Below are 24882 nucleotides of genomic sequence, written 5' to 3'. Positions count from 1 at the left end.
CCAAGCGCCTCTTGCACAAACACAATGGACTCCTGCCGGATCGACTCTGCCCATGGTCGGGCGGATTCTCCCTGGAGTGGCGGAGAGCTAAGCGGACGACCATCTCCTCCTCGTCCCTGCATGGGAAGATGTCCCAGTCGACGAATTCGGAGGGCCAGAGTCGGATCCACTTCTCGACATGGCGGAGGAGGTTGGAGATCGCCGAAGAGGAGCTGAGTTAGGACGGAGCGACACGGGCTCGAAGTGGGGTGGAGCGGCAAGTGGCTAGGGTTTCTTCCAGATGTCGATAGTTAGGGATGTTTGTACGGTCGGGATGTACCAGCGTTGGTCAGATTCGATGTGGCAGATACGCCTAGCTGCGTCCAGGCCTCCCCATATCCGTCCCAGATATGAGCTGGATATGAGGGGTGTCGGTCAGCCCAGACATATATGGTCGATACGAGGGGTATGGTTGGGTCGCGATTTTTTAACGAACCGTCCTATATGGAGAATAAAGGGGTCCGTGAGGCAGCACAAGGTTGTGGAGGAGCAACTCCACCTGGTTGCTACAATGTGTACATCACAAGTGTTGAATGAACTACTTCAACGTGATGTGCTGGACATTGCTCTAGGGGCAGAGGTAGGGCTGATATGCCAGCAGGAGTTCAATCCAGAACTCCTAGAGCACAAGATCTACTACAAGATCTTAGATAAAAACACCAAGTTCTATTATTATAAGTAGTGGGGGTACATAGTCTGGGGTACAAAGTAGAAGTGAGGACCATTATTTATATGGCTTTGAAAAGCCATCACATACTCCTACTTATAGTTGGAACACTCTAGAAAACATTATTTAGAATTCACCATTCTACTCACAGCTACTTATAACTAGAGAACTCTAGAAACAACCCGTAGGGTAAAGAAAAGAAAAGAAATACTACACTAGAGTGGAAGTATCTAGAAGTAGCCAAACAGATCTGGCATGTGTTTTTTTCTTTCTTCTTCTTCTTTTTCTAATCCACCCAATAGTGTAGTATCAAGCTTTAAATGATTCACCAACTTCGGGGAGATAAGATTGTCGCAACTGCAACTATCAATCACTAATTTCCATACCTTGCCATTCACCGTGCATTTGAATATTTTCTTCCGTTGTGTGTCGCCAGGTTGTGTTGTGGAGCATAGGAGACACTGAGTCATACATACCACCTCTTCACCTTCTTCTTGACAAACCTCTTGTCCCTCTACATCTTCAGATTCTTATTCTTCCTCATCGTCTTCGCCATCATGGATAGTTGTGTTAACAAATCTTCTTAGTGGGCAACCGCTGGATATGTGTCCCTTTTTACCACATTTATAGCACTTTGGGCCTTCATTTGCCTTACCCTTGCCTCTAGTTTGCTTCGGGATGGGTCGTTTTTCCTTTGGTGGAGCGGTCTTTTCTTCTTCTCTATTAGTGTGATCCTTTGAAAAGCCTTCGGTATGAGGATATGGAGGATATGGAGCCTTAGTTGTCTTTCTTGTCCTCATAAACCTCTCGGCCTTTAATGCTAGGGCTTGTGCTTGATTAATGGGTCTGATTTGTTGCATCATCAATCGATCTTGAATAGCATCATTAGACCATTGATGTACCTTGCAACTTGTTGATCTTCAGTTTCAGTAAGGTTGCACCTCACTTGTAGCCTTAGAAACTCCTCCGTGTAATCTGAAACGGGCCTATTTCCTTGGGCACAATTTTGGAATTGGATAAATAGGATCTGATCATAATCAGCGAGTAAAAATCTCCCCTTCAAAAGACTTTTCATTTGCCGCCAAGTTCTCACACGAGGTTCTCCTCTCAGCCTGCGTTCTTCTTGAACGTGATGCCACCATGCACTGGCTCCTCCTTTCAGCTTGTACGTGACCAAAGGAACTCTACGGTCTTCTGGAACCTCCATGATCTCAAAGAAAGTCTCCACTTCATATAACCAATCATGGCACCCTTCAATATCAATATTTTCATTAAAAGTTGGGACTCGGCTTTCACCTTGTATGTGTCCCTTGGCTATGTAGGGTTGGGTACTCTTTGGTAAGCATAGAGATTAGGTTCTTCAAGGGCATCATCATATTCTTCACCTTTAGAAACTTCAACATAAATTGGTCTTCTTGAAGTATGTTGAACAACACGTTGATGTGGCGGTCTTGCTCCAAGATTACCTCTCCTTCTTCTTTGTTGAGCATCTCCTTCTTCTTTAGATGAATCTCCATTGGCAATAGGGGGGCAACCTTTCTTATCATCTCAACCAGCTGGTCAAATCTTCGGTTAAGATCTTCACGCAACTCTTTGATTTGTTGTTCTACAACATCCATCCTCTTCTCCAATTGCTCCATTGCTGCAGCTCGCTCTCAAAGAGAACCACAAGAACTAGTATGGATCAACGGAGCTCTGCTACCATCTGAAGCAGCACAAGGTTGTGGAGGAGCAACTCCACCTGGCTTTTACAATGTGTACAACACAAGTGTTAAGAAACTACTTCAACATGTTGCGCTAGATATTGCTCTAGGGGTGGAGGTAGGGCTGATATACCAGCAGCAGTTCAATCCAAAACTCCTAGCACAAGATCTACTACAAGATCTTAGATAAGAACACCAAGTTCTATTATTATAGGTAGTGGGGGTACATAGTCCGGGGTACAAAGTAGAGGTGAAGACCTCTATCTATAGGGCTTTCAGAAGTCTTCACATACTTCTACTTATAGCTGGAACACTCTAGAAAACATTATTTAGGATTCATCATTCTACTCACAGCTACTTATAAATAAATAACTCTAGAAACAGCAAGTAGGGTAAACAAAAGAAAAGAAATACTACACTAGAGTGGAAGTATCTAGAAGTAGCCAAATAGATATGGCATGTGTTTTTTCTTTCTTCTTTTTTTTCTCATCTATTATTCCTCATCAGTCCGGCTGTAGATGATTCAAGTGAAAAGTAATATGCACACGCTGTACCAGATGGAGATGCCCAAATTGATGTGCCATTATTTGACAGCATGCGGCAATTTTTTGACAACATGCGAGATGCCATGGCAACAGGCAATGTGGGCTGACTACATCGCAAGGGAATGAACCATATGTAATAAATCTAGAATAATTTGGTTTGTGCTACAACTAGTTATACTCAATTAAATTAAATGGATTTGTGATCAAGTGTCACTTAACATTGCACTAGTACTAGCACATCTGCCCAGGGGCACATACACACAAAAGTTAGCCCAACACCTTAGCACTAGATAATTTGCTACGTACCATTAACATTGCATTAGTAGTACCACAAGTGTGTTTAGAACCGCATACAAAACCAACCCTTGTAATTGACGCAAAAATCTTCTCCAAGGGGCATATTTCTTCTTAACTGGCCATTTCACAAGGTGTACTGAATGTTTCTTCTTAACCAGCCATTTCACTGGTGTTGTGAATTTTTCTTCTTAACCAGCCAAGCCGCAATGCGCTACTGGAAAAAGAGAGGAAGACTTCTCTGTTGCCCTTGTTATCCATGAAGAGGTCAGCTGCTTTTAGTATATCTTCCATTTGCAACTCCGGCAATCCTTCAAGCGCAGCAATGCATTTTGGTATGCCATAGGGATCCTCCAAGTTCCTCTCTTCAATGGCAGCAAACGGAACTCTCTTTTTTCTTCTATTGAGGCTCGAGTACCTCTTCTGGAAATCATCAGTTTGTTCCAGTTTTAGAGTCCCACCATCAGCAGGTCGCTTTACAAGGGGCTCTGTATGTTTTTCAATCGGATCAGGAATTTGATCAGGAAACAAAACATTGGCGGTTTCAGATGATTTTGGAAGTTGCGCCAGTTTCGGAGTGCCACCATCGTCACGTGTCTTTACAAGGGACTCTGTAGGTTTTTCAATCAGACCAAGAGTTGGATCAGGCAACAAACCATTGGCAGATTCAGATGACTTTGGCAGTTGTTCCAGTTTAGGAGTCCCACCACCATCACGTGTTTTTACAAGGGGCTCTGTAGGTTTTCCAACGGGATCAAGACTTTGATCTGGCAACAAACCATTGGCAATTTCAGATGATTTTGCCAGTTCATCATAGGCCTCGAGTATCTCCACCAAGGCTTCTTCAAGACCCTTCGCATGTCTTACCGGGAATCGTTTCTCTCGAGCTTGATTTACCAAGTCACTCTTCACCTCTTCTGTAAATGGCAAGAGATATTGCAAGGCTACATGAGCACTGTAGAAGATATTCATTCATTAGCAACCATGCATTACTTATACTTCAACCTACAAAAGATGTCGAAGACAGCAATGGCAACAAACCAATATCGTATCCAGACGAAATGGTTACATGGTTTTAAAGCAATTAAAGAAATGCTTCACGTAGAAAGCACCTTATATGCTACAGCAACCGACTGAATCAAACAGATTGAGTAATTTAGTTATTCTATTAGCACCAAAATAAAAATAAAAATTGAAAGTAATAGCAGGAAGCAACGGAAAACAACAAGGTGGTGAAGGTCCTAGGACCAGAGGATCCGAAGATCAAAGAAAAAAGAAAAAAAACAGCCAAAAGCTGCAGCACAACACTCCATACAATCCATACTAGACAGCAGAGCTCCGACTCCGACGGTGAACTAGTAAGGAAAACTAGGCACGGGTGGCGTCACGAAGGATCACCGAACGAACCACATTACCTACCAGAATTTAAATAGAACAAAATAATCAACATTTTTAGTTAAGTTTGCTGCACAGGCTAGGATACAATACAACTAAAAAAGTTCTCATTTTTACTATTTGAAAGATTAAAGGCCGTAGGAGTGGTCAAGAGTACTTATGAATAATCAAAAAGACTAATCAAATTAGAAATCAAGAGTGTGAACTTTGGAAATCAACTAAAGTAAAATTACTATACTTTCATCTTTCGCTCTATGAATAATTATACCCCCTAGACTGACCTTGCACAACAATGTGCAAGCTTAGATCATTGGTGGAGCCAATACTCGCACGACTTAAACTTGTACACCATATGGATATTTAGTATAGACATAAGGGCAGATGAAGTAACACTCTGGTAAAACAAAATAGGAAGAATGAAAACTGAAAAGTCTAAATTAGAATGAAATGATCGCTCCGCCTTCTGATCACAGTGTGGTGGTGGAGGCCTTAGATATACTGTACTCATCTATTTTTCCATCTTTCAAGAATTAGTACGTAAAAATCCATCTTCCCAAAAAATAAGAAATATATTCTCACTATAGCAGACGTACTAATGTTCCCAAAGATAGTTAACTACTTATGACAGACGGCGTGCCTCGACACAGATGAACTTAGCGAGGTAATAAATTGGGGATAAATAACTAAATATCTACAAGAAAGTTTTAGTGTCTCCTGTGCGTGATCTCAACTAATTAGTTTTTGTGCAGGTGCTAGATGATTCTCAGAACATGCGCGGTACAAAAAAAAAAAAACAAGTATGAAGTGGTGCATCTATCAAGAGCACGGAGCCATGTGGCATTTGTGTATCCGATAAGTCATCCACGGTGATAACTGGCAGTTAGAACACAGTTAAACATGGCGAGTTAAGGAGCTGGCAAGTGGTAACTGATGAGCAAGAGGACGGTCCTACATATCTTTGGCGCCGAAGAAGACTACGAAGAACTTGCGCGGAGAAGGCTGCAGCTTCCAATCCTCCGGCCTGCACACCTGCATAAGACAAGAAGCATTAGCCCCCAAGACTGAAGCACACGGTCAGTGTCATCGACATATCAAGATTCAGGCGTTCCCCTCTTTTTGAAAAAAAAAAAGGCAGGCAGAGTTGTGGCCAAGAAAGAAGCAGAGAGGGAGGGAACTGGCTAGCTATGGGGGAAGAAAACCCTAGGTAGAAGGCATGGCAGGGGTGTAGGCTGGACCTTGGCTGGCCAGTAAGGGTAGCCCTTGACCTTGGCGAGGACGAGGTCCCCGAGCTGCGGGTCTCTGGTCCATTTGCTGCCTGGGGCGACCCGCTTTGCGGCGGGATCCATTCGGCGGCGAGGCCCTAGGAGACCTTCTTCTCCAGCGTCCGCCCGCACCCCGTTGAATCCAGTCGGCGTAGGCCGGGGCGACGGCGTAACCCTAACAGGCGAGGGGAAGGCGAAACTCCCAGAGCCGCACGAAGAACCCAAGCCCCGGGAGCGGGTGTTTTGGATCGAGCGAGGCGTTTTGCCTCCCAGTATCATCTGCACCTGCACTTAATAAAAAAATCAAAACAAGTACTAGAAAAATTCAAAAAAAATCTTTTTTTTCCTGGTAGATAATTTGGTGTGTGATCCGCTCTAAATTTCAAATTATTTGGACGACTGAGTAGCTCTTGGAAAAAAAGACAAATTTAGGGTCTGTTAAATAGTGTACTATTCATGTATTGTTCTGACTTTTTTTTTGCTGAGAGCTACTTAAATGTTCAAATGCTCTGAAATTTGGAACGCACCTCACGCACCAAATAATCTAGGGTTTTTTGAATTTTTTTATGAATTGTTTCTTGAGCAGGTGCAGATGAGCCCGAGCTCAGAATTGGATATTCGTTTTGGATCATACTAAATTTATTTTACGGTTTGTCTAATTCACATATACTAGTAGGTAGATGTTTTTAAGAATGTCACATCTAACCTCTCAATATATAATGCAGCAATAAGAAACAAAAAAATTTAGGACAAAAAATAAATAAACCACAAACAGATTGGACATCAGTTTAGATGTGACATAACTATGTCACATGTAGATGTGTCCTAGACATACCCCCTTTTTTTACACAGTACAGACGCAAACGCTCATATACATATACGCGCATACACTTATCCCTATAAACACGCATGTACACCCTATCCCTATGAGCACCTTCGAGAGACTGAGTCGGCATATCATCTTGAGATTTACGAAGTCACCGTAGGCGTCTCGTCGTCGATGGGAACATCTCCTTCCACTGAAAGCGTATTGCCGGAAATCGTGAAATAAATTCAGGAATAATGCGCGCACCAGGACTTGGGATACCACTGTCCCTCTAACCATCCAACCACATATTGGTTCGCATTTTGGGTCATACTTCTGCTTCGATTATTATTTGGTTGATTGGCTCGTCCCTCCAAACTTCGGGCCAGGGCCCATCTTTCATTGAAGACTAATTTTCTTAAAGGAAATTTCCTCAAAAGAAAGAAGACTAGCTTTTTCAAGAAAAAATAAAGATTACTAGCTACACAGAGAGAGGTTGGGTTTCTGTACAGAGGTATGTCAACTACCATCGGTCTGCAATCACACGCCACCGGAAAAATTCTGCATAGAGAGGTTTTCGGCTACTGCTAGTGCTTCACGACACACTATATGATGCGGAGCATCCCTCAACTATTCGCACCGACACTCCATCACCACCGCAAACACCAAGAGGACAAATGACAAGAGCCCGCGCACGCGCCATTGAGAACGAGGTGAACTCTTTCCTCTTCGAACATCATTCGAATTCACATGAGAATCGAGGCCTACCTCAAATAGAAACGTTGTGCCTTGTTAGGTACCAAGGAGATGACCGGGAGGACGCGAGGACGGAGATTCAACCAACCATGGAGAAGGAAGAGCAGCGAGGGAACGAGAAGAACGGAGCAACGGAGGGCACGGACCACTCCGGTTGCCCGGCCACCAAAGGACCCGGGTGCCCGGCCACCTCCAACCACCAAGGCCGCGGCCTCCCTGGCTGGCCCGGGTGCCCGGTCCTCTCCCGCCGGGTGCCTGGCCCCCCTGGCCCAGCCTCCAGCCGCACCCCCGGGTGCCCGGGCCTTGGCCCCCTGGGTGCCCGGCCCATCCCAGCCGGCCTCCTGGCGTAGCCCCGGGTGCCCGGCCACCTCCCAGCCGGCCCCTGTCCAGGCCGGGTGCCCGGCCCCTCTCGCCCCGGGTGCCCGGCCGAACTGGGTGACCCCCTCTGACCGGTCCGGGTGCCCGGTCCCTTGGCCCCGGGTGCCCGGACACCTCCGGAACTGCCCGTGTGCTTTTGGCCTTTTGGCCCATGTACCCCCCTCTCTCACACACACTTCGTCCCTAGGCTTTATATATCCATCCCCTAGCTCATTTGGAAGGATAGCAAAGATTAGACTAAACATTGTGAGCCTTTGCTCCTTGTATCCCCTCCTCTTAGGAGATCAAGCCCCCACCTAGGGAAGAATCCATTGGATTGTCAAGGCCTCCTATTGGAGAAGATCGTCAAGACCTCACATAGTGGGAAGAATTTACCAAGTGCTACTCTCCTTGTATTGATCTTGTAATCTTGTGGATCTCATGTATGCTACTCTAGTGGATGTGATATTTGGGTTTGTTTGAGAGTTTTGTTCTTGGTGTTCTTGAGTGTTTTCCTCATTTTCCCCCTCCAAGTGTGAAAAGATCCTTCCTAGGGTTTGACCCTACAACATCTTGGTATCATGAGCAAGGTTTATTCACATCTTGGAGTCCCATCCCCCCAATTTGCTAGCTTGATTTTGTTGTTTTTCGTCCAAATCCGAAAATCCCCACAAAAATAGCCCCCAAAATTTTTCTTGCAATTTGTTGGATCTTGTCAGATTTGGTTGTTTTGGTCCATGGATTTGATGTTTGGCAAGTGGATCTAGCCCCTCCCAACAATCCCCACCCTTCCCACCACGAAATTCGCGGAATTTTGCGTTTTCCCAATTTTTCCGCCCTTCCCGAAGAACACCGGGTGCCCGCACCTCGAACCCCCGGGCACCCGCACCGCGCCCAGCCACCCCCGGGCACCCGCACCTCACACCCTGGGTGCCCGCACCCCCCCAAATCAGCCCACTTCCAACACCGTTTTGGCCATAATTTCCACCTCCCAAGTCCGGTTTTCGTGTTCTTTAGCTCGTTTAGAAGCTCTTGACATCCCCCATCCACTCATCCCACTACCACCACCATTAACCCCCATCCAAAAAATCATCACAAAAACACCAACCTTCCGCATTTGCCCGATTTTGTGTTGACATTTCCGTTTCCTAAGGTGTTTCGGCTACTTAGGAGCGTGTGACATCTTCGTCACCATCATCGACTCGGAGTCATCTTCATCGCTAACCGTAAGAAAGGACGGTAACCTCGACGACACTTACTCCTTACCTTGCTTTTGCATTGATAGCCCGAGCCACTTTGTGTCGCTTACCCATTGAGACTAGCAAGTTGAGAATTGTCGGGCCACGCTTTTTGTGCACCGTAGTGATCATGTTATCATCTTAGTGCCATAAGTCTCTCCCGTGCATATCATACATACTTGCCTCATATCATACTCGGCTCGAGCATCAAGCATAAAAAAAGAGAGAAGAAAATCTTTTAAGCAAAAGAGGAGAAACAAAGAGCTTGTAAGCAATAGAGTTGAGCCATTTGCATACCTATATCATCTTGGTCATTGCATCTATACCATAGTTGGGATTGAAGACGGCACGGTTCTCTCATAGGTAGGTGCACAAGCGTATCTTGCCCATTTGAGCAATCGAGCTAGTGTCTCTCGAGCATTCGCACAACAAGAGCATTTTCTGTGGTTGCACATTTTGAGCTCACCCCTTGGTTGTGCGGATCCCATCTATCTTCCGTGCGTGTGTACCTAGTGATACCTTTGGGTTTGATCTATTTGCTTTACTTGCATTTTTGTGAACCTTCTCAACCTTATCAATATCTTGACTAACATTTGCTTGAAATTTCCTAACCGAGCTACTCCATAAGCCTCTTACTTGTAGGTGTGAGAAACAAACCCGGTTCCAATTCTCCTATTGTGGCATTACATTGAGTGACACTTGTTACATCTTCAATCCTCGGAGAAGGTAACTTTGGTATTGTTCTCTCACTTTCCTACTCACCCCGCTTGGTTAGGATGGATAGGCCAAGCTCGTTGTCGAACCCACTTTTCGAGGAGCAAGGTGATGATTCCGGCTTTGTCTCCAAGAACCACTTCATCGCGAAACGAGTGCTACATCAAGAGAAGCTCCCCAAGCTCAAGTCCGCGACTTCCACGAGCTACTACGACCTCGACACCGACCACGAGCTTCCTTTCTATGGGACTCAAGACCCCGAGGAGTATCTCGAGTGGGAGTGCAAGATGGACGACTACCTCAAGCTACATCAAGTCCATTCCGAAGACCAAGTGAAGCGTGCCTCAAGTACCTTCCACGATTACGCATCGACATGGTGGCTTCATACACCTTCGACGACCTTCATCACGAGTTGGCCCAAGATGAAGAAAGCTATGCGGCGAGCGTTTTTGCCTTCCACCTACACGGAACATCTTCAACGCCAATTGGAGGACACCATCCAAGGATCCAAGTCCCTCGACGAGTACTTCCTCGAGATGAAGACAGCCTTGCGATGAGCCGGTGTGGACAACCCCATTTGGATGAAGTTCTACTTCATGATGGGATTGAACAACGACATCTCCAAGATTATCTTCCTCGAGAACTACAAGTCCCTCGACAACAACTACATTGGCGCTCTCAAGGCGGAACAAGAACTTATGAAGGCCAAGACTTCTCCACCCCAAGCACACTTATCGAAGACCAACCTCAAGGACGGAGAGCGTGAGGCTAGTACCACCACGTTGTCCAAGACCGACAAGCTCCAAGACTACGCTCCCAAGTTCGACTCCATCGCCATCCCTCTTTGCGGCATTGATGACGCCGAGTCTACTTCGACTCTTTTTCAAGACGATGCGGTGACGAGTACAACTATGGAGACCCTCAAGGAGCAAGCTTTAAAGGCGAGCGACACGGTGGCGAGCAAGGATGATGCTTCCATCTTTGGAGGCAAGAGTGATGATGTGCCATCTTCGGCCTTCATCCACGGCAACAACGGCGAGAAGGTTGAGCATGGGACTATCCTTTCAACCAAGGCGGCGATAAACGTTGAGCATGGAGACATTGGCACCAACATCTCTCCGACACCCACATATGAAGAGATGCCCCAAATCCCATGTGAGGAGAGCCACTACCACATGAGTGACATGAGTGACTCCACCATATGTGACTTGGAGTATATTTCCTATGAGAGGATGAGTGTGACCACCACTAGCCCCACACATGAGAGCATGCCACACACCCTATGTGAGGTTGAGAGCCATTTGAGTGACTCCACCAACCATACGAGTGAGAGCATCCAAGAGGGAGTGAGTGAGCCACAACACTTAGTGAGTGAGGTAGTTGAGAGGGCACGTGAGGACACTATGATTTCTCACGACTTAACCTCTACTCCGAGTGTGTTTTCTTCTTTGGTGCTAGGTCTCCTACATGACGACATGCCTATCATCGACGAGTCCATCCCTCCAATGGAGACAACGATGGCCATGGTGGATGATGATGCCCCCCCACATGGTTCCATCAAGATGAAGATAACAACGAGTGGATCTTTGACACCTCACCTACAACACATGAGCGACGCTTCAAAGGTAACATAGGTGATGGTGCTTCTCTTGTCCCACTAGTGGACTGATACGTCTCCATCGTATCTACTTTTCGAAACACTTTTGCCCTTGTTTTGGACTCTAACTTGTATGATTTGAATGGAACTAACCCGGACTGACGTCGTTTTTAGCAAAATTGCCATGGTATTGTTTTATGTGCAGAAAACAAAAGTTCTCGGAATGACCTGAAACTCCACGGAATATCTTAGAATAAATAATAAAAAATCCTCGCCAAAGATGAAGACCAGGGGGGACACACCCTGTTCACGAGGGTGGGGGGCGCACCCCTCCCCCCTGGGTGCGCCCCCCTACCTCATGGGCCCCCTGGTGGCCCTCCGACGCCAACTCCAACTCCATATATTGGCTCTCGGGGAGAAAAAAATCAAAGAGAAAGTTTCATCACGTTTTACAATACGGAGCCGCCGCCAAGCCCTAATCTCTCTTGGGAGGGCTGATCTGGAGTCCGTTCGGGGCTCCGGAGAGGGGGATTCGTCGCCGTCGTCATCATCAACCATCCTCCATCACCAACTTCATGATGCTCACCACTGTGCGTGAGTAATTGCATCATAGGCTTGCTGGATGGTGATGGGATGGATGAGATTTATCATGTAATCGAGTTAGTTTTGTTAGGGTTTGATCCCTAGTATCCATTATGTTCTGAGATTGATGTTGCTATGAATTTGCTATGCTTAATGCTTGTCACTAGGGCCCGAGTGCCATGATTTCAGATCTGAACCTATTATGTTTTCATGAATATATGTGTGTTCTAGATCCTATCTTGCAAGTCTATAGTCACCTACTATGTGTTATGATCCAGCAACCCCGAAGTGACAATAATTGGGACCACTCCCGGTGATGACCATAGTTTGAGGAGTTCATGTATTCACTATGTGCTAATGCTTTGTTCCGGTTCTCTATTAAAAGGAGGCCTTAATATCCCTTAGTTTCTAATAGGACCCCGCTGCCACGGGAGGGTAGGACAAAAGATGTCATGCAAGTTCTTTTCCATAAGCATGTATGACTATATTCGGAATACATGCCTACATTACATTGATGAATTGGAGCTAGTTCTGTGTCACCCTATGTTATGACTGTTACATGATGAACCACATCCGGCATAATTATCCATCACTGATCCGGTGCCTACGAGTTTTCCATATACTAGTTTACGCTTATTTAGTTTTCCATTGCTACTGTTACAATCACTACAAAAATACCAAAAACATTACTTTTGCTGTCTTTACTTTGTTACCGTTACCACCACTATCATATTACTTTACTACTAAACACTTAGCTGCAGATATTAAGTTTCCAGGTGTGGTTGAATTGACAACTCAGCTGCTAATACTTGAGAATATTCTTTGGCTCCCCTTGTGTCGAATCAACAAATTTGGGTTGAATACTCTACCGTCGAAAACTGTTGCGATCCCCTATACTTGTGGGTTATCAAGACCTTTTTCTGGGGCTGTTGCCGGGGAGCATAGCTCTATTCTTTGAGTCACTTGGGATTTATATCTGTTGGACACTATGAAGAACTTGAAAGATGATCGAACTACTATTTTGCCCTCAACTACGAGGGGAGGTAAGGGATTGCCATCTAGCCTTGCACTAGATTCTCCTTCTGTTATGAGTAAGTTTGCGACACCTAAACCTACTACTGCTATTGATTCTGATATGTCGCATGTTATTGATGATGCCACTTCTGCTATGCATGATACTTATGATGGAACTACTTCTATGCTTGATACTACCGTGCCCCTTGGTGAATTTCTAGATGAACAAATTTCTAGGAGAGAAAGAGAAATTATTGAAACTGAACACGATGATGTTAGTGATGATGAAAATATGCCTGCTATTCCTGAGGGTTATCTTTTTAATGCTGAATCTATTGAAGTTGTTCTTGCTTGCCAGGATAGTCTTGAACGTAAGAGGTTGCTAGTTAAGTGGAGTAAAGAATCTTTTAGAGATAGGATGAGACCCGACCCTGCTTTTGCTACTTCACCTATCTGTGTTCCTGATCAGGATTATTATGATTTTTCTGTTGATCCAGATATAATTACTTTGGTTGAATCTGATCCTTTTTATGGCTATGAATCTGAAACTGTTGTGGCACATCTTCGTAAGTTAGATGATATAGCTGCCCTGTTTACTAATAATGAGAGATCGCGCTACCTTTATTTACTCAAAATATTTCCATTCTCATTAAAGGGTGTTGCTAAGAAATGGTTTAATTCTCTTGATCCTGGTTGTGTGCAAAGCCCCCAGGATATGATTTATTACTTCTCTGCTAAATATTTCCCTGCTCATAAGAAACAAGCTGCTTTGAGGGATATATATAATTTTGTGCAAATTGAAGAAGAAAGTCTCCCACAAGCTTGGGGGAGGCTTCTCAAGCTACTTAATGCTTTGCCTGATCATCCTCTTAAGAAACCTATAATACTTGATATCTTTTATAATGGACTAACCGATGCTTCCAGAGATTACCTGGATAGTTGTGCTGGTTCTCTTTTCAGGGAAAGAACACCGGATGACGCTGAAATTCTATTGAATAATATGTTGGCAAATGAAAATAATTGGGCACCTCCCGAGCTAGCTCCTGAGCCAATTACTGAACCTATTCCTAAACCCACTCCGAAGAAGAGAGGTGTTCTATTTCTCAGTCCCGAAGATATGCAAGAGGCAAAGAAATCTATGAAAGAAAAAGGTATTAAAGATGAAGATGTTAAGAATTTACCTCCTATTGAAGAAATACATGGTCTTAATTTACCGCCTGTTGAAGAAGTATATGATCTCAATTACTTATTTACTGAAGAACCTCCCGATATCCCGACACAGGTAGTAAAGGTAAACTCTCTCTATAGGTATGATAAAGCTAAAGTCCCTCCTACCAAAATTGCTAGTCAGTGCTTGGATGAGTTTGATGACTTTATGTTTAAGCAAGATGAATTTAATGCTTACTTTGGTAGACAATTAAAACAGAATACCTTTATGATTAAACGCTTAAGTGATTATATGGCTGATATTAGAGGTGAACTTAAACTTGTTAGCAAACATGCTTCTATGGTTACCACTCAAGTAGAACAAGTACTTAAAGCTCAGAAAGAAGTGCTTGATGAAATGAATAGTAAGAAAAATGATTATGTTGTTATAGTGGCTACTAGAACTGGTAGAATGACTCGGGAACCTTTGTATCCTGAAGGCCACCCTAAGAGAATCGAGCAAGATTCTCAGAGAAACAATATTGATGTACCTAGTTCTTCTAAGAGGAAGAAAAAGAAAAATGATAGGACTTTGCAAACTTCTAGTGAACCTATTGCTGAACCACCTGAGAATCCAAATGACATCTCTGTTTCTGATGCTGAAACACAATCAAGTGATGAACATGAACCTAGTGATAATGTTAATGATAATGTTCATGTTGATGCTCAACCTAGTAATGATAATGATGTAGAAGTTGAACCTGCTGTTGATCTTGATAACCCACAATCAAGGAATCAACGTTATGACAAAAGAGATTTTGTTGCTAGGAAACACGGTAAAGAAAGGGAACCATGGGTTTAGAAACCCATGCCTTTTCCTCCTAAACCATCCAAGAAAAAGGATGATGAGGATTTTGAGCGCTTTGCTGAAATGATTAGACCCATCTTTTTGCGTATGCGATTAACTGATGTGCTCAAAACAAATCCTTATGCTAAGTATATGAAGGATATTATTACTAATAAAAGAAAGATACCTGAAGCTGAAATTTCCACCATGATTGCTAATTACACTTTTAAGGGTGGAATACCAAAGAAACTTGGAGATCCCGGAGTGCCTACTATACCATGCTCCATTAAAAGAAGTTATGTTAAAACTGCTTTATGTGATCTTGGAGCCGGTGTTAGTGTTATGCCTCTCTCTTTATATTGTAGACTTGACTTGAATAAGTTGACACCTACTGAAATATCTTTGCAAATGGCTGATAAATCAACTGCTATACCTGTCGGTATTTGTGAGGATGTGCCTGTTGTGGTTGCAAACGTTACTATTTTAACGGACTTTGTTATTCTTGATATTCCCGAGGATGATAGTATGTCTATTATTCTTGGAAGACCTTTTCTTAATACTGCAGGGGCTGTTATTGATTGCACCAAAGGCAATGTCACTTTTCATGTTAATGGCAATGAGCACACGGTACATTTTCCGAGGAAACAACCTCAAGTTTATAGTATCAACTCTATTGGAAAAGTTTCATCGATTATATTTGGAGGTTTTGAATTTCCTCTCCCTACTGTCAAGAAAAAGTATGATATTCTTATTATTGGGGATGTCCATATCCCCGTTGAGGTAACATAATGTTATTCGAAATTTCTCCGGTTCCATGATTATCGGAATGAGTTTGTTAACAAGACTTGATCAACCTTGTTAGTGGGTCCATTTTGATGATCACGAGATGGATGAAACTAGAAGCACAACCTTCTGTACCCTCTTTATATTTTCTGTTATTTAGTAGAAATAAAGTAAAATAATATTTTTCTGTCTGTCTCCTGACTTATCCGTGCAATATAAAAATATCCCGAAAATAAAAGTCCTCAGAATGCCATGCCAATTTAATATGATTTTTTCGGGAATATTTGAGGATTTACTATGCAAAAATTACCGCGGGGGGAGCTGCCACCTGGCCACGAGGGTGGAGGGTGCGCCCCCTGCCTCGTGGGCCCACGGTGGCCCTACTCCACTTATCCCTGCACCCATCTTCTTCCTCTGTCTCGCACAAACCTGAAAAACCAACTCAAGCTCGTGTTCCAGCCTCTTTTGCTGTGATTTCCGATCTCCTTGCTCAAAGCACCTCTCGCAAAACTGCTTGGGGAGATTGTTCCTTGAAATAATGAAGAGGCTTTTGAGGGGCTCGTCGAGCCGAAGCTCTAAGGAAAAACAAAAGGAAGAAGAGGAGAAGCCCAAATTTAATTTGCCTTGCACCGCGGAGGTTGCTACGTCTCGAGCTTGCGTTGGTTTTCCCCGAAGAGGAGAGGATGATGCAGCACAGTAGCGTAAGTATTTCCCTCAGTTTTTGAGAACCAAGGTATCAATCCAGTAGGAGGTCACGCGCAAGTCCCTCGTACCAGCACAAAACGATAGCTACTCGCAACCAACGCGATTAGGGGTTGTCAATCCCTTCACGGTCACTTACGAGAGTGCGATCTGATAGAGATAATATTTTTGGTCTTTTTGGTATAAAGATGCAAAGTAAAAAGTAAAGGCAAAGCAAATAAATAAAGTGACGGAGATTAATATGATGAGAATAGACCCGGGGGCCATAGATTTCACTAGTGGCTTCTCTCAAGAGCATAAGTGTTCTACGGTGGGTGAACAAATTACTGTTGAGCAATTGACAAAATTGAGCATAGTTATGAGGTTATCTAGGTATGATCATGTATATAGGCATCACGTCCGAGACAAGTAGACCGAAACGATTCTGCATCTACTACTATTACTCCACTCATCGACCGCTATCCAGCATGCATCTAGAGTATTAAGTTAAAAACAGAGTAACGCCTTAAGCAAGATGACATGATGTAGAGGAATAAATTCATGCAATATGATAAATACCCCAGCTTGTTATCCTCGATGGCAACAATACAATACGTGCCTTGCAACTCTTTCTGTCACTGAGTAAGGACACCACAAGATTGAACCCAAATCCATGCACTTCTCCCATTGCAAGAACTACCAATCTAGTTGGCCAAACCAAACGGATAATTCAAAGAGACTTGCAAAGATAACTCAATCATACATAAAAGAATTCAGAGAAGATTCAAATATTATTCATAGATAAGCTGGATCATAAACCCACAATTCATCGGTCTCAACAAACACACCACAAAAAGAAGATTACATCGAATAGATCTCCACGAGAGAGGGGGAGAACATTGTATTGAGATCCAAAAAGAGAGAATAAGCCATCTAGCTACTAGCTATGGACCCGAAGGTCTGAAGTAAACTACTCACACTTCATCGGAGGGGCTATGGTGTTGATGTAGAAGCCCTCCATGGTGGATGCCCCCTCCGGCGGAGCTCCGGAACAGGCCCCAAGATGGGATCTCGTGGATACAGAAGGTTGCGGCAGTGGAATTAGGTTTTTGGCTTCTGTTTTGATCGTTCGGGGATACGTAGGTATATATATGAGGAAGGAGTACGTCAGTGGAGCTCCGAGGGGCCCACGATGTAGGGGGCGCGCCCAGGGGGGAGGGCACGCCCTCCACCCTCGTGACCGCCTCGTGGCTTTCTTGACGGAGGGTCCAAGTCTCCTGGGTCTTATCTGATGAGTAAATCTCATTCCCGAAGGTTTCATTCCGTTTGGACTCCGTTTGATATTCTGTTTCTTCGAAATACTGAAAATGGCAAAAAACAGCAATTCTGGGCTGGGCCTCCGGTTAATAGGTTAGTCCCAAAAATAATATAAAAGTGGAAAATAAAGCCCATTATAGTCCAAAACAGTAGATAAAGTAGCATGGAGCAATCAAAAATTATAGATACGTTGGAGACGTATCAGACATCCCCAAGCTTAATTCCTGCTCGTCCTCGAGTAGGTAAATGATAAAAAGAGAATTTTTGATGCGGAGTGATACTTTGGCATAATTTCAATGTAAATCTTCTTAATCATGGTATGAATATTCAGATCCGAAAGATTCAAGACAAACGTTCATATTGACATAGGAATAATAATACTTCAAGCATACTAATCAAAGTAATCATGTCTTCTCAAAATAGCATGGCAAAAGAAAGTTCATCCCTACAAAATCATATAGTTAGGCTATGTTTCCTTTTCGTCACACAAAGATGTTCCCAACTTCTATACCCCCGATGACAAGCCAAGCAATTGTTTCATACTTAAATAATCTCAAACTTTTTCAACCTTCACGCAATACATGAGCGTGAGCCATGGATATAGCACTATGGGTGGAATAGAATATGATGATGGCGATTGTGTGGAGAAGACAAAAAAGGAGAAAGTCTCACATCAACGAGGCTAATCAATGAGCTATGGAGATGCCCATCGATTGATGTTAATGCAAGGAGTAGGGATTGCCATGCAACGGATGCACTAGAGCTATGAATGCTCAAGAAAAGAAAACTAGTGGGTGTGCATCCAACTTGCTTGCTCATGAAGACCTAGGGCATTTTTGAGGAAGCCCATCGTAGGAATATACAAGCCAAGTTCTATAATGAAAAATTCTCACTAGTATGAACAAGACAACTTATGAGACTCACTATATGAAAAACATGGTGCTACTTTGAAGCACAATATATGAGACTCACTACATGAAGAACAAGGTGCTACTTTGAAGCACAAGTGTGGAAAAAGAGATAGTAGCATTGCCCTTTTTTTGGGCCTTTTTTTGGCCTTTCTCCCTTTTTTGGCAATGCTCTAATAATTATGATCATCACACTTCTATTGATTACAACATAAGGATTACAACTCGAAACTTAGAACAAGATATGACTCTATATGAATGCCTCCGGCGGTGTACCGGGATGGTGCAATGAATCAAGAGTGACATGTATGGAAAATAATGCATGGTGGCTTTGCCACAAATATGATGTTAACTACATGATCATGCAATGGCAATATGACAAAAGTAATGCATGTCACGATGATGATGGTGGAAGTTGCATGGCAATATATCTCGGAATGGCTATGGAAATGCCATGATAGGTAGGTATGGTGGCTGTTTTGAGGAAGATAATAGGAGGTTCATGTGTGATAGAGCGTATCGTATCACGGGGTTTGGATGCACCGGCAAAGTTTGCACCAACTCTCAAGGTGAGAAAGGGCAATGCACGGTACCGAAGAGGCTAGCAAAGGCGAAAAGGTGAGAGTGCGTATAATCCATGGACTCAACATTAGTCAAAAGAACTCATATACTTATTGCAAAAATTTAGAAGTCATCAAAAATCAAGTACTACGCGCATGCTCCTAGGAGGATATATTGGTAGGAAAAGACCACCGGTCGTCCCCGACCGCCACTCATAAGGATGCACAAGCCAGGTACACTTCATGTTTCAAATTTGTTACACAACTTTAACCATACGTGCATGCTACGGGATTTGCTAACTTCAACACAAGTATTTCTCAAATTCACAACTATTCAACTAGCACGACTTTGATATTATCACCTCCATATCTCAAAACAATTATCAAGCATCAAACTTATCTTAGTATTCAACGCACTCAAAAGAAAGTTTCACATATCTTGAATACCAAGTATATTAACATTAAGCAAATTACCATGCTATTAATGACTCTCAAAATAATCTAAGTGAAGCATGAGAGATCAAGTTTCTTTAAAACAAATCTACCACCATGCTCTAAAAGATTTAAGTGAAGCACTAGAGCAAAAATTATCACGCTCAAAAGACATAAGTGAAGCGCTATGAGCAAAACTATCAAGCTCAAAAGATATAAGTGAAGCACAAAGAGTATTCTAACAAATTCCAATTCATGTATGGCCCTCTAAAAATATGTGTACAGCAAGGATTATTGTGGTAAACTAACAAGCAAATACACAAATAATACAAGACGCTCCAAGCAAAACACATATCATGTTGGTGAATAAAAATATAGCTCCAAGTAAATTACCGATGGAAGTGGACGAAAGAGGGGATGCCTTCCGGGGCATCCCCAAGCTTTGACTTTTTGGTGTCCTTGGATTATCTTGGGGGTGCCATGGGCATACCCAAGCTAAGGCTCTTGCCACTCCTTGTTCCATAATCCATCAAAAGAATTCACCCAAAACTTGAAAACTTCACAACACAAAACTCAACAGAAATCTCATGAGCTCCGTTAGAGAAAGAAAACAAAAGACTACTTCAAGGTACTGTAATGAAATCATTCTTTATTTATATTGGTGTTAAACCTACTGTATTCCAACTTCTCTATGGATCATAAACTATCTTACTAGCCATAGATTCGTCAAAATAAGCAAACAACACACGAAAAACAGAATCTGTCAAAAACAGAACAGTCTGTAGCAATCTGTAACTAACGCAAACTTCTGGAACCCTAAAAATTCTACCAAAATAGGAAGTCCTGGACAATTTGTTTATTGATCATAAGAAAAAAGAATAAACACAAAATCACGTTCCTGTGATTTATCATAACTAAATTCGTGCGTGCAAAGTTTCTATTTTTCAGCAGAATCAAATCAACTATCATCGTAGGTTATCCTATAGGTCCTACTTGGCACAAACACTAATTAAAACATAAAACCACATCCAAACATAAGGTAGATGGATTATTTATTCCTAAACAGAAGCAAAAACAAAAAACACAAAAAAATTGGGTTGCCTCCCAACAAGCGCTATCGTTTAACGCCCTTAGCTAGGCATAAAAGCAAGGATAGATTTAGGTATTGCCATCTTTAATTTTTAGTTTTTTAGCGGAGTCATGCTCGAATCCGGGGGTTTCTTTCCGCTTCCCTTCATACTCGGAAATTTTTAGATCTAAAGAATCCAACCGCTTATTACAAAGAGTAATCAACATATTCATGCGATGAAGATTTCCACTAACACTTTTAAGAGGCTCAAGAGACTTTTGTTAAATTTTTGTTACTTCGAAAATCTTCCCAAACACTTGGGTTTCTTCTTGGGTAGGATGGGATCCTCCCTTTTGGGGTAGTGTTCCCACTATTCCCTTTATAATTTCATGGGCAATACTGGGATCAATCTCAATGAAATTTCCCTTGGCGATGCAATCCAAGAGTTGTCTATGTGCCATATTTAACCCAACATAAAAATTGCGAAGAAGAATTCTAAAGTTCACCTCTAGGGTGCACTTATGATAAGATTCCATCATCCTATACCAAGCATCTTTTAAGTTTTCTCCTTGCCTTTGCTTGAAGTGTAGAACTTCAAACTCGGGAGACATAGGAACGGATAAGGAATTAGACATGATGACAAGCAAGCAAACTAACACACGAGCAAACAAAAGGCAAAGGGAAAAAGAGGAGGAGATTGGGAAAGAGAGGGCGAATAAAACGGCAAGGGTGAAGTGGGGGAGAGGAAAACGAGAGGCAAATGGCAAATAATGTAATGCGATAGTAGGGATTGTGATGGGTACTTGGTATGTTGACTTTTGTGTAAGCCTCCCCGGCAACGGCGCCAGAAATCCTTCTTGCTACGTCTCGAGCTTGCGTTGGTTTCCCCCGAAGAGGAGAGGATGATGCAGCACAGTAGCGTAAGTATTTCCCTCAGTTTTTGAGAACCAAGGTATCAATCCAGTAGGAGGTCACGCGCAAGTCCCTCGTACCTGCACAAAACGATAGCTACTCGCAACCAACACTATTAGGGGTTGTCAATCCCTTCATGGTCACTTACGAGAGTGAGATCTGGTAGAGATAATATTTTTGGTATTTTTGGTATAAAGATTCAAAGTAAAAAGTAAAGGCAAAGCAAATAAATAAAGTGATGGAGATTAATATGATGAGAATAGACCCGGGGGCCATAGATTTCACTAGTGGCTTCTCTCAAGAGCATAAGTATTCTACGGTGGGTGAACAAATTACTGTTGAGCAATTGACAGAATTGAGCATAGTTATGAGGTTATCTAGGTATGAACATGTATATAGGCATCACGTCTGAGACAAGTAGACCGAAACGATACTGCATCTACTACTATTACTCCACTCATCGACCGCTATCCAGCATGCATCTAGAGTATTAAGTTAAAAACAGAGTAACGCCTTAAGCAAGATGACATGATGTAGAGGAATAAATTCATGCAATATGATAAATACCCCATCTTGTTATCCTCGATGGCAACAATACAATACGTGCCTTGCAACTCTTTCTGCCACTGAGTAAGGACATCGCAAGATTGAACCCAAAGCCATGCACTTCTCCCATTGCAAGAACTACCAATCTAGTTGGCCAAACCAAACGGATAATTCGAAGAGACTTGCAAAGATAACTCAATCATACATAAAAGAATTCAGAGAAGATTCAAATAATACTCATAGATAAGCTGGATCATAAACCCACAATTCATTGGTCTCAACAAACACACTGCAAAAAGAAGATTACATCGAATAGATCTCCACGAGAGAGGGGGAGAACATTGTATTGAGATCCAAAAAGAGAGAAGAAGCCATCTAGCTACTAGCTATGGACCCGAAGGTCTAAAGTAAACTAGTCACACTTCATCGGAGGGGCTATGGTGTTGATGTAGAAGCCCTCCGTGGTGGATGCCCCCTCCGGCGGAGCTCCGGAACAGGCCCCAAGATGGGATCTCGTGGATACAGAAGGCTGCGGCGGTGGAATTAGGTTTTTGGCTCCTGTTCCGATCGTTCGGGGATACGTAGGTATATATAGGACGAAGGAGTACGTCGGTGGAGCTCCGAGGGGCCCACGAGGTAGGAGGCGCGCCCAGGGGGGAGGGCGCGCCCTCCACCCTCGTGACCGCCTCGTGGCTTTCTTGACGGAGGGTCCAAGTCTCCTAGGTCTTATCTGATGAGTAAATCACGTTCCCGAAGGTTTCATTCCGTTTGGACTCCGTTTGATATTATGTTTCTTCGAAATACTGAAAAAGGCAAAAAAACAGCAATTCTGGGTTGGGCCTCCGGTTAATAGGTTAGTCCCAAAAATAATATAAAAGTGGAAAATAAAGCCCATTATAGTCCAAAACAGTAGATAAAGTAGCATGGAGCAATCAAAAATTATAGATACGTTGGATACGTATCAGAGGTCCGGCCATGTGAATGGCCTTCCGATGACTTCTTGAGGAGAGTCGGGATTTATGAGGATTTCTATTTATTGATTGAAAATCCTGGCCTCACCAACTTCCTCCACGACCAACGTCATCAGTATCTCTTACTCACAAATACTTTGTGCAAAACTTCTACTTTTTCCCTAAGAAATCACCTCCGACAGTAGAGTTTCATTTATATGACGTTGTTAAAGAGATGACATTAGCTGAATTCTGCGAGGTTTGCAGAATACCCTTTGAGGGCACCTTAGATGAACCCCACCGTAACGAAGTAGAAGCTTTTATTAACACCATCACGGTGGGAGAAACCAGGAAGGTTTCTGATGCAAGGATCACTAGCATACATTATCCTGTTTTACGCTACTTTGCCTTATTTGCTAGTCGTTGCTTGATTGGACGCGGGAACTATGGGAACCTTAGTATTCCTGATATTATTATTTTGCTCCATGGTTTATACCGCAATAACTCTGTTAGTATGGGTGGAATTGTTGCTAGACGGTTAAGTCTGAACCGTACTAAGGGCCCCATCTTTGGAGGCATTTATGCTTCACGCCTAGTTGAACATTTTGAAATACCTATTAGGCATGCGGAGAAAGAAGAAACAGCGCTGCCCCGTGCTTATTTAGATTATAAAAGTATGATAGCGCATGATTTTCTTGTCAAGAGTCGCGATGGGGAGCTCAAATATAAATTATACTTTGATAAACATCACCCCGAGACTATTACTTTGCCTGCTCCTTCTTTGTTTAACTTGTATGCAGAGCCTCACATTGTTCTGTGGTCGGCTGTTCAAGCCTATTGGAACCCTGCACCAGCCCCGGAGCCGGAGCCACAAGATGAGCCTCCACGACTATCTATTTATTCTTGGGATCCAGAGGAGGCTGCCAGCCAGTGGCAGTCAGTGTCTTCTTCGTCACACTACGACCCCAGCTACACCTACGGGTATCCGCCAGGTCATCCCTGGCAATAGACCAACTTAGGCCAAAAGCCTAAGCTTGGGGGAGTATGTATTTTCCACCGACATTACATTTATATTCACACACACTCATTGCTAGATGTCGGCGCTCATACTTTTTCACTGTTTTATCCATGCTAGTTTAAATTTCTTTTTCCTGCTTTCTTCTTGTGTGTTTGATAAACTTTAAGAAAAACCAAAAACATTAGTTAGTTTACTTTTCATGCTTGTAGTAGAATTAAAAAGAAAACCCAAAAATATTTCCCATTCTTCTTTTACTTGTTGGGAGCTTTCCCGTGTAAATAGTTTTTATTTTCTTTTCTTTCTTTTGGGGGTCGAGAAGACTATATTGAAAATGCTTAGTGGCTCTCATATGCATGATCGTTTATTTAACTTAGAGCCCATATTACTTGTCTTCTCTCTTGAGTTGAATGCTTGCAGATTCCAGCTTAGTCCAATGCACGTGCACTCTTATTATTATACACACCGTTCGGTCGTGCAAGTGAAAGGCAATAATGATGATATATGATGGACTTATTGGGATGAGAAAAGCTGGTATGAACTTGACCTCTCTTGTTTTTGTAAATATGATGATTCATCATTCCTGATTCAGCTATTATGAAATAAACATATTTGCAATGACATTTAGAGATTATAGTTGCTTGTGCCATGCTTGATTAGCTATGATTTATAATGGTTTACCTTGCGTGCCAACATGCTATTGAGATGATTATGACGTGGTATGATAGGATGGTATCCTCCTTTAAAT

At 43.0% G+C, this 24882-nt stretch overlaps 1 protein-coding gene across 1 annotated transcript in view; it reads right to left on the bottom strand.

Moving 5' to 3' along the window:
- Window positions 1-3241: 3241 nt before the first annotated feature.
- LOC123158056 (protein HUA2-LIKE 1) overlaps window positions 3242-24882 on the bottom strand; it is a 33032-nt gene continuing 11391 nt past the window's right edge. The window contains exons 3-5 of the mRNA XM_044576196.1: window positions 5879-6190; window positions 5596-5672; window positions 3242-4203 (exon numbers count right to left, since the gene is read on the bottom strand). Coding sequence (XP_044432131.1) covers window positions 3402-4203; window positions 5596-5672; window positions 5879-6190 — 1191 coding nt within the window. The 3' untranslated portion in view covers window positions 3242-3401. The remainder of the gene's footprint in view (window positions 4204-5595; window positions 5673-5878; window positions 6191-24882) is intronic.

Source organism: Triticum aestivum, chromosome 7B (assembly GCF_018294505.1).
Source record: "Triticum aestivum cultivar Chinese Spring chromosome 7B, IWGSC CS RefSeq v2.1, whole genome shotgun sequence".
NCBI classification, from domain to species: Eukaryota; Viridiplantae; Streptophyta; class Magnoliopsida; order Poales; family Poaceae; genus Triticum; species Triticum aestivum.
The sequence above is the reverse complement of the archived record's forward strand: the minus strand, read 5'-3'. Positions and strand labels throughout refer to the sequence as shown.